We start from the raw sequence: 10,115 nt of genomic DNA, 5'->3' as shown, positions 1-10,115 counted from the left end.
TTTTTTGGAAAGCACAAACTTCTGTAACGGGTCGTGCTCATGTCTGTTAATAAAGAAATCCAGATCCCTTTGGGCTGCCGCCTGCCCTAACCCAGGTTCTCAACTCCTCCCACCTCCGAGGCCGCAGCACCTCCCTGCTACCAGGGGGCGCCCTCACCCGACTTACAAGGCCCGTGAGACACTGGGTGGGGGGCTGAGGCTTCCAGGGGAAGCCGCCTGGAACCTAGAACCGCCCGAGGAAGATTGATCTCAGACTTAGCTCTGCATCCTTAGGCGGTCTTGTGGCGGAAATGCACGTTCAGAGTTCTTCCTGCCAAGGCCCCGGCTTGTCGCCAAAACCCTGGGCGAAAGCAGCGGGTGCACCCTCCGCTTGTACCAAACCAGATCACACACCTTTATTATCCTCAAAATGTAACAAACGGGATAAGAAATCCCTCCCTCCCCCCGCCCCTCCCCGCAGTCCAGGGAAGCATTTAAAAAGCCCCGCAGTCAGGCCAGGAGTTCGCCGGTGGGGCCCGGGGCCCGGGGCGCCGGGCGCCCCTCTATACGGCTGTAGTCCTCCCGAACAAGGGGATGGAGACCGGCAGGCGCCAAGCTCCGTGCTCCAGGGGCTCGCGGCTGCTGAGCTCTGAGTCGGTCCAGCTGGGGAAGACCCGGCGGCCGCGGTCGGCCTGCAGGCAGAGGGTTGGGCAGGGCGGAGCGGGCCGAGGGGCGCTGGGCAGGTGCAGCGCCGAGTTGTAGCCCCGGTCCAGGAAGAGCGGCTTGTAGCTGGGAGGCGGCTGCTCCTGTTTCTCCGCGCTGTCGCGGCGGCTCAGGAAGGGCGTGACGATCTTGCGGTAGAGGCCGCGCGTGTCCGTGAGCACCTCGCTGTAGGGCGGCGGCGGCTCGGCCATCAGCACCGCTTCTTCGTAACACGGTGGTTTGGACATGTCCGAGTCCGCTGCGGAGTGGGAGGCGGTCGGAGGGGGTGAGGCCGCCGGTTTCCAGCCTCTTGCAGAGGCTCTGGCCAGGGATCTCCCGCGCCCCAGCCCCAACCCGAGCCCAAGCCTGAGCACTAGACCGCCGCCGCCAGTGTTCTCCCGGGGGCGGCGGGTGGAAGCCCCACGGGTAAGGAGCGAGCCCGCCCGCGCCGACGCCCCACCCACCCCCGGCGGCCCGGTTCGCCCCCTGGCGGAGGTCGGTACTCACCTTGGCGGGGGTAGCTCCAGGGCCGCGGCGGCACCGACAGGTGCGGAGGCGGCGGATGCGCGAGCGCGTGGTGGTGCGGGTGCGGGTGCGGGTGTGCGTGCGGCTGCGCGGGCCCGTGGTGCAGCAGCGGGTGCACGTGCACGTGCGAATGCGAGTGCGCGTGCGCCGGGGCCTCCAGGCGGCTGCGGTGCGGTGGTGGTGGCGGCGGCACCAGGCCCGGGGGACTCCCGGCCAGACTGCCCTCGAGCTCGAGGGGCTCCAGCTCTAGGGCACGCAGGTTCTGCTCGCGCAGTCGCTCCTCCTGGCGCCGTTTGAGGCGGCGGCGCAGGAAGCTGCAGAAGCAGCAGAGCAGGACGATGAGACCCCAGATGAGCCAGAAGCCGGCGAAGCACGTGAGGAACGTGTAGGTGCCCTGGGACATCACCATGGCGGCGGCACGGGCGGCGGGTCCTCAGCCGCTTCACTGGACACTGGGCTCCTCTGCGTGGCCCCGGGCCCGCGCCACACTCTCAGGTGCCGCCAGCGTCACTCGGGGACCCGCGGCCGGGGGCTGCCCGTGGCAGGTCTCAAGTCGTGCGCGCGCCGGCGGGGGACAACAGCGGCGCCCGCTCCTTCCCATGGCGCCGGCGGGCGCGCGGGCGTGCCTCACCCGGGGCCGCGCAGGACCTGTAGGGCAGACATAGGGCGCAGTGAAGGCGCGCCGCGGCCCCCGATGACTTCCCGGCCCCCGCCCGCGTACTTCGCAGTCCGGGGAAAGCCTCCTCCGTGGGAACCCCGCGCTCCCCTGGGGCCAGGTGACGTCACCGATGAGGGTGACGTCACGCTCGAGGTTTCCTCGGTAGGGTTTCCCCGATCTGAGCCCAGCCGCCGCGGCGGAGCCGGGGCGCTGAGGGGAGCCGAGGCGGGCCAGCAGGGGGCGCGCAAAGGCCAGACTCCAACTCTGAGCCCGCACGAGAGATTCGCCATCCGCAGCCTCCCGCTGAAGGTACCCTAACTGCGAAAGGGTTTCAGGAGCCTGTGCGCACCAGGTCGCTGAAGAGGCGTCTCGGTGCGGTTGCTGTGCTGCGGGGAAAGGGTGGCACATCTCCTAGAGCCTTACAGACAGCTACCCGGCGCCCTATGCAGAAGCCGGGCTGCCCAAAGCCCGGAACCGGCCCGGCACCGCGTCCTCCGGATCTGCACCGCTCCCACAGGAGAGCTGCAGCTGGTGGCTCCGACTCGTACTGTGTGCCACCGGCCCTGCCTTTGCGCCTAGCGCGCCGGGCGTGGGCCAGTCTTTCTCTTCCTTTCCTCCAGGGCGCCCTTGCCTACTACAACTCCGTTTTCCCGCCTCCTACCCGTGCACAACCCCACTTGGCTCTGCCTCTGTCTCCAGGCTGCCGTCTCCTTTTCCCTCTCAGCAGACGGGAGGAAAACTAGATGACTGTTGGAAGCTAGTCTTTCATATCCACCTGGTCCTGCACTCCAGATAGGCATCTCTAGTTCCGCTTCCTCCTCTCCACAGCCGGGAGGGGGTGGGCGGTGAGAGGGGGAACCTTGCACCCTAAGAGATAGGTAGGGGGGAGCCCTGACTCTGAGAGTGAAGGGTAGCAGGTGACTGCTCACCGCCCCCACAGAACAGAACTGAGCCTTTCCTGAATGCCTTATACACACAGGTTTGAACGAAAGCCTTTGGGGTAACTAGAATGATTCCTATTTTATAGATGAGGAGTGGGGAACAACTGGCTGTGTAGATGGCAGGTGGTGGAGCCATAATTTGAACCCAGGCCTGGCCACAAAACCCTAGCCTGGGTGGGGTGGGGGGGAGGCTGTGGCCTGGGCTACTTTGTGGGCCTCTTCCAGGAGCACCACGGACCCTCCTACCTTCAGCACACCCAAGGTACACACTCTAATTTGAGAACCACCGGGAGCCTGAGCCCCAAGCTGAGGGGAAGCCAGGCCATGGGCCACCCCACACCTCCCCAGGTGACACCCGTCTGACTCCATGGCTGCCTTCAGCCACGTGCCACTTGGTGCCCATGCCAGTCCCCTTCTCCTGGGCCTGCGTTCCAGAACAGACAATGGCAGGAACCATAGCTCTGCCCGCCCCCTCGACAACCCTGCCATGAAGCTGCCATGGTGACGCAGCCCAGATAAAAACACGATGCTGCCAGTCACTGGGAGTTAATTAAATCTGTTATTCTTTTCCTGAGCCATCAGGAATGCTCTGAGGAAACTGGCACTAACCAGAAGTCCCCCTGGCCTGCCAGGCAGGAACAACTCTGAGTCAGAAAAGGTACTTCTAGGGCTGGAGATGATGGGGGTTAGCTGAATTAGAAATATCTGTCAAGGATATTTCTCTTTCCAGGCAGAATCCTTTCATCAACACCACCTTGTCCATGTGGTGGTTGTGCCCATTTGATAAACAGGGAGATAGGATCAGAGAGGGAAATGACTTGCCCCAGGTCACACAGCTCAGAAGGGGAGGAGCTAGGATTTAGCCTGAACCTGAATCCAAATTCTGTGTCAAAACACTCCCTATGTGATAAGCCAGATGAAGTGGCAGCCATGGGGGCACTGGGCAGACTGGCCAGCTAATAGACAAAATGTACATTCTTGTTCCTTCCCACCAGGGCCCTGGCATGCCTGATCACCAGCCCCAGGATGCTGTGGAATAGCAGGGTGAGAAAGGGCTACAGGATGAAGGGGAGATGGAAGGGCAGCTCCACGTTAGCAAGAGACAAAAAGTGTCAGCAGGTTGGGCATGAGGCCAGACAGGGCAGGCCACACCCAGGATCTGCTGGGTGCCATCATAGCTGCATTTTATAGACCAGGCAACTTTGGGCCAAAGAGAGGAAGGTTCTTGCTTAAGGTCACACAGTTAGCCCCCTGGACCTAACCTGGCTCCAGCGCCCAGCTGGCGCGACGGGGGTTTGATGCTGAACACCATCCCTCGTCAGTGTCACACCAGGCCCACAGGACTGCATTCCTGTCTGACGCCTCTCTCCCAGGTGCTCAGCAGACTCTTATCTAACCCACCATAGGTCCTCAATACATAAACATCAGAGGTTCATTCAGACCTTTCAAAATGCTCTACCTGACTAGGCCAGACGTTGCAAAGCCTCCGGAAAAAACTGTGCCCCTTACTGCTCCTTTACTACGTGAGTTCTTGCCCTTGTCTGGGAGCCTTTCAGACTCAGAGCCTGTCTGCAGCCTGTTGCTCCCAGCCACTCCCTCCACTGCCCACACTGCTCCAGACTGCTAGTAGCAAATACCTGCCTCTTCCTACCCAATGCGCTCAGGGGCCAGGAGCTATGCCCTTTGGATGGACCGAAGTCTGCTATTTTGTTACTTACATTCTGTTTGTTTTCTTTTCTCTTTTCTTACTTTTTTTTTTTGGCCAAGTTTTACTCCTGTTGTCCAGGCTGGAGTGCAATGGTGCGAGATCTCAGCTCACCACAACCTACACCTCCCAGGTTCAAGCAATTCTCCTGCCTCAGCCTCCCAAGTAACTAGCTGGGATTACAGGTGCCCACCACCACGCCTGGCGAATTTTTGTATTTTTAGTAGAGATGGAGGTTTCACCACATTGGCCGGGCTGGTCTTAAACTCCTGACCTCTGTTGATCCTCCTGCCTCAGCCTCCCAAAGTGCTGGAATTACAGGCGTAAGCCGCCACACTCAGCTCTCTTTTCTTTCTTGAAGGTTATTTGAACATCTTTTAGGGTTCCATCCTGATTTATCTGTAGTGTTTTTGAACCATATCACTCTGCATGGTTTTCTTGGGACACACACTCACTGGGAGCATGGCAGGGGGATGAAAGCGAGACCCTGGGTGAGTTTGTTAACCTCCAACTTGCCTGAGTTTCCTCACCGGTGAAGATGAAGCTAATCCATGATGGTGGCTTCTGAGCTGAGGCTGCAGAGATGTGTGTGTCCCCGGGGTGCTCCCTGCCTGAGGGCTGGGCACCACAATCTCTTCAAAGCAGGCTAGCATTCTTGTCATTTGGCAGATGAGAACACTTGGCTCAAGGAGATTAAATGACACCCAAGGGCACACAGAGCCAGGGGCTGGCTGCGCTGCTGTGGGCACCTCCCACACTGCCCTCTGCACAAAGAACCCTACACTTCAGGCTTACACGCCAAAGCACGAACGATCTGCTACTGGGTCCTTATCTCAGCAAAGAGCCCACCATTCATTCCATCCACCACAACCTCTGCAGAGTAGCATCTGTCCACCTCCATTGTTCCTCCTGCCACTGCCTTGGCCAGGCCAACACTTGTCTTTCCCCTGGCCCCCATCATCATGCTTACCACTGTGTGGTGTCCCTGCCCAGCCTAGTCACTCTTCACAACACCACATTGCCTCAGGAGCCAATCCAGCATTTAACATGGCTTAGATCCGGGCCTCTCAAACTTAAGCATCAGAACCACGTGGAGGCTGTTAAAACAGTGCTGGGCTCCATTCCCAGTGCTGGATTCAGTAGGTCTAGGATGGGGCCTGGGTGTGCATTTTTAGCAAATTCCCAGCAGATGCTGGTACTGCAGGGCCAGGGAGCACACTTTGAGAACCACTAGTCACCCGGAAGAGCTCCTGCCAAGGCCTCTTAGGTCCAGCTCACCTGAGCCACTTCACCCCCCAGGGATGGGAAGCCCAATGATACCAGGATGTTCTGGGGCAGCCAGGGTCCAGCACCATCAGTCTTACCAGTCGGCACCCTGTAAGTAGCTCAAGAACCACCTACGGAAGGAGAGACTGGAGGGCTCATTACCTGTTTGGCCTTTTAGCTGTGGGACTGGCAGTATCTCAAGGGCTGGGTCTACATCCAATTCATTCCCAGGAAGTGTTAGCCATTCACCAAAATGTCAAAGAGAGAAAAGCCATCACCCAGCCCTTGCCTGGCAGGGTGGTTTATAAGCAAGTGGAGAACCGATATGTCTATGTAAATCAAAGGAAAAGGCTGCATGGAGGCACACACCAGGGCGCTGGGGGATGGGGATCGGAAACCCCAGGCAGCAGGGGCTCTGGGTCACACCTGGACTTAAAGCTAGAGCTGCTGGTCTTGAAGGGAAGGGACAGGAACTCAGAGCAGGAGGTGGCAGCTGGGGGACTGGACAATCTGATAGCCTGTCCTGCGTGCCATGCACATGCCAGGCCCACTACTGGCCTCTATGCTAGTTATCTCACGAACGCCCAGGCGGTGGCTGCTGTTCTCTCTACAGACAAGGATGTAGGCACAAGGAGTGGGTCCAGCTCAGGTCTCCATAGCCAGATGGTGTGAAGCCCAGGTGATGGATGACAAAGCCCCCAGTCCTGGCAGGAAGGGCATTTCAGGGAGCCCACTGGTAACATCCTTACACCCCTCCCACACTAACAGAGGAACTGAGGCCAGAGGACTTGACAGGACTTGACTCTGGTCCCACAGTCAGCCAGGCTTGGAACTGGCCAGAACCTCCCTCCATCTAGGTCAGGGTACTGAGTGGCACCCTTGCTTGCAGGTAGGTGACATAACCCTCACACCAAGCCAGGAACCCAGGGCTTGGGAAACTACAAATAAGACCACAGAGAATGGGGCCCCGTTGGGCTTATAGGTGGAGAGCCCTTACTCAGGCCAGTGTCTACTGTGCTCAGCTCCGGCTCTCTTCAGGGCAGGGTTTTCGGAGACCAGGTTCCTCCACTGAAACCTCAGCCTGTGGCTCTCTGTGCCTGCATCCCTGCAGCTAGCATGGAAATAATGATCTGACCCTCCAGGGAAGGTGGCCACAGGGGGATGACGGTGATACCCTGGTGGGGGTAGCCTGGGTAACAAGCAGAGTGCCAGGGGATAGCCCTGAGTTCAAATGTGGCTTCTGCCCTCACTGAGCCATGTGATCCCATTCTGGCTACTCCCATATCTGAGCTGAAGTTTCTTCAGCAGTAGGACAAGGGTGCAAAGAGGAGAACAGAACTCCCTCTAATGAGGGATCACCCTGCAGCCTCAAGAAGCTCAAATGCAGAAAGCAGCCCATGGCGCTACACTGTGCACAGCCTGGAGGCGGCCGAGCAAAAACTGCTGTGACCTCCACGGACCAGAGGTCTCAAACACAGGACCCTTAGGTTGGACACAGTTCACAGACATGTTTTTAAAACAATCCATTTTCACAATCAATTTTTTAAAAACACTCTGATTAATTGCCAACATTTAAAAATCCAGGAGATTGTATATAAAGGTCTGGATTTCTGGCTCATCTTGAAAATTGGACAGTCAGGTCATACCAAGTCCACATTTCACACGGTGACAAAGATTGGAGCTGAGAGGCTCCCTGGCCCATCTCACTCATTCCATTGCCCCCCTGATCCTGGAAGCATTTGGGTTTCCAGTGCCTGGAGCTAGACAGAGCACCCACAGGCTGCAGCACTGCACAGGCCCATCTTCGCTAAATTTTCTCTCCCACAGCCAAGACTGCAAGCTGAGCAGGCCACGGAGCCCATGAGCCGAGGACCAGGGGTTGGGGGATTCCCAGGGGACTGGGGCAGCCCTTTGCTGCTTGGTCTCACCCAGAGGGAGAAAATGGAGGAAGGAGGAAGTGAAGAAGGGATGGAGAAAGCTAGCCCTGTCCTGTAATCCATCTGGGGGAGCAAGAATTTGGCTGATTTTGCTGGAAGCAGAAAAAATGTACCAAGACATTTTTTGGGAATGTCCTCACTAGATGAAAGTGCAGGAAGGTTAAGAATGCTCTTCTAGAAGGCTCTACGGTTCTTTTCTGCCTGGGTTACAAGAGAAGTTAGATAGCAGGCAGAGAGGGGCTTTGCCCACAGAGAAGTCTGCACTATAGACTCAGCTCTGCCACTTACGGGTAGTGTGACCTTGGGCAAGTCACTCACCTCCCTGAGCCTCCCTTTAGAGTCTTCATCTCTAAAATGGGGATAATAAACTTACCTTGTGCAATTGTTGTAAAAAATTAGGAGATAATAGAGGCAGAGTGCTGAACACAGGTCTCACAGAGCAGGAAGGAAATGAAAAGCACCTGTGAGTAATTCCCCAGGCGCCCCTGCCTGCAGGAGACTCAGGCCTGACCTCCAGGGCACCACCCATCTATGGGCATCTTATGCCAAGGCCTCAAATGCCAGTCACCTCTAGTATGCCTCCCCGGATGGGAAAGGAAACCCAAGGGCGGTTGTGGTCGCTGGGATGCTGGATCTGAAGCCCGTGGTCGTGGCTGGCATCTGCTGAGTCAGGCCTGGGAGAGCTGGCAGGAGGGCCATTTCTCTCTCCAGCATGATGCCTGCGGAGGGGAGGTTGGGAGGGGAGCCAGAGGTCATTTCCTCTGAGTCAGAGGCCATTCTCCTCCCAGAGGAGCTCCCCTGGAGGACCGGGCACCTCCATGTGGCCCGGGCCTCCCTGCCGGCCAACCTGCAAGCCACTCAGTACAGTTGGGGCATTGTGTTCAGACAAGAAAGGGGCACTTGTGATCCAGACAATGGGCTGGGTCGCTCCCATTTGGCCTGGGCTTCAGCTTCCCTGGGTCAGCAATGTCCTTTCCTCTGCTCCTGCCCACTCTGCTTCCACCCCTCCCTGGAGAATGGTGGCTAGAAACTCGGAGCAGAGACTCACCGCGGGCCCCTGCCCGGTGTGGCACATGCCCTGGCTGTGAGGAGGAGGAGGGATGCAAGCTTCGCTCCTCTCCCCTGGTAAGAAACATCGCCCCTGGGGGAACCCAACTCGACTCAGGTCATGTCCAGGGCTGGCGCGATTAGGCCCTGGGTGTTGGTGGTGGTTGGGTGGGTGGGAGGCTCTATGGTCAGAGACCCCAGACCCAGCCTCCGGTGCCTCCTCCTCCCGTGACAAGCCCAGGGGCTGGGCCACCCCCACGTTTTCAGCCACCCCAGGAGCCCTGCTGCGACGACTGCAGCCACGTGGGAGCCAGCCCGTGCCCACGGCCGCTCGCCCCCACCCCCACCCTCGACGGGTTGTGGAGGCAGGCACACCCAGCCGGGCCAGAGGGGCGACGTACCCCCGCCGCGCACTCCTCTCCCCCTGCGCCCCCGAGCTGCGGGCTCGTGTGGGGGGAGGGGGGAAAGGGGGGAGGGGGCGTCGCCGCCCCGCAGTCGTGTTGCCGGGGAGCGCAACCCCGTTGCTGTGGCAACCGTTTCCAAGCGAACTGGTGGCGGCTCGCGCCCCGCTCCGGCTCCCTCGCTCACTGGCGCTCTCCCTCCCTCCGGTGTGGGCTGGGGGAGGGGCTGCCCGCGGCCCAGGCGGGGGTCCGGGGCGGCGACCCGGGGCCAGGGCGCAGAGCTGCACGCGGGGAAGGGCTCAGTCCTGGGACCATCTTCCGCCCGCGCTCAGTGCCCGCCCGGCCCGCAGCCGCCGCGGTACTCACGGGCCCAGGCATCCTCCTCGAGCTCGTTCTCCTGGCTCGGGGCGAGTGGCGCGGGCCCAGCGGACAGAGCCCCGGGCCTGCGCGGGGAGGCGGCGGCGGCGGCGGCGGCGGCCCGGGGGAGCAGACAGTAGCAGCGAAAGCGGCTCCGAGCGCTCGGCTGGAGCCACGGGGCGCGCGCACGGGCGCGTACACGGCGGGTGCTGAGCCCGGCGTGCGCGCGCGCGGCGGCCGGCAGAGGGCCCCCCATCCCCCGCCACACGCCTCGAGGAGGCTGCCCCCGGAGGGAAGGAGGGGGAGGGCGGACACCCACCTGCGGCGCCGAGACCCGACTCTCTCCAGCCTGCCCGGCTCACACCCGCCAGGGCACCCTCACAGGGGAGGCACGCGCCGGCAGACCCGGTGCACACGCCGGGCTGGAGCCCCGGCCACACCGGTTATGCACGATGGATGCCCAGCCAGGCAGCTGAGGTCTAGAACCCCTACACGCACACAGCTCAGCTTGGAGAGCACACACACGTCCAGGCCCCGGTCACATCCTGACAGGCGCTGCAAACACGCAGTGGGCAGGGCCCCCGAGCAGGCAGGCAC

The 10,115-nt window shown here is 60.3% G+C and overlaps 1 protein-coding gene across 1 annotated transcript; it reads right to left on the bottom strand.

Moving 5' to 3' along the window:
• Positions 1–9,734, bottom strand: PRR7 (proline rich 7, synaptic). The gene is made up of 3 exons (XM_017512880.2): positions 9,528–9,734; positions 1,189–1,854; positions 1–940 (listed from the first exon to the last, which is right to left on the bottom strand). Exons 2-3 carry the CDS (start codon positions 1,613–1,615, stop codon positions 543–545), a joined length of 825 nt encoding a protein of 274 aa, XP_017368369.1. The 5' UTR covers positions 1,616–1,854; positions 9,528–9,734; the 3' UTR covers positions 1–542.
• Positions 9,735–10,115: the final 381 nt, after the last annotated feature.

Source organism: Cebus imitator, unplaced genomic scaffold, assembly GCF_001604975.1.
Source record: "Cebus imitator isolate Cc_AM_T3 unplaced genomic scaffold, Cebus_imitator-1.0 Scaffold478, whole genome shotgun sequence".
NCBI lineage: Eukaryota > Metazoa > Chordata > Mammalia > Primates > Cebidae > Cebus > Cebus imitator.
This window is presented reverse-complemented; position numbering and strand designations above follow the sequence as displayed.

What these genes read in the sequence shown, in the direction of transcription:
- PRR7 (XM_017512880.2), bottom strand. Translation starts at nt 1,615, where the DNA reads ATGGTGATGTCCCAGGGCACCTACACGTTCCTCACGTGCTTCGCCGGC. An exon ending in CTGGAGCTACCCCCGCCAAG is followed by an intron (nt 941 to 1,188) that starts GTGAGTACCGAC and finishes CCCACTCCGCAG; the next exon opens with CGGACTCGGACATGTCCAAA.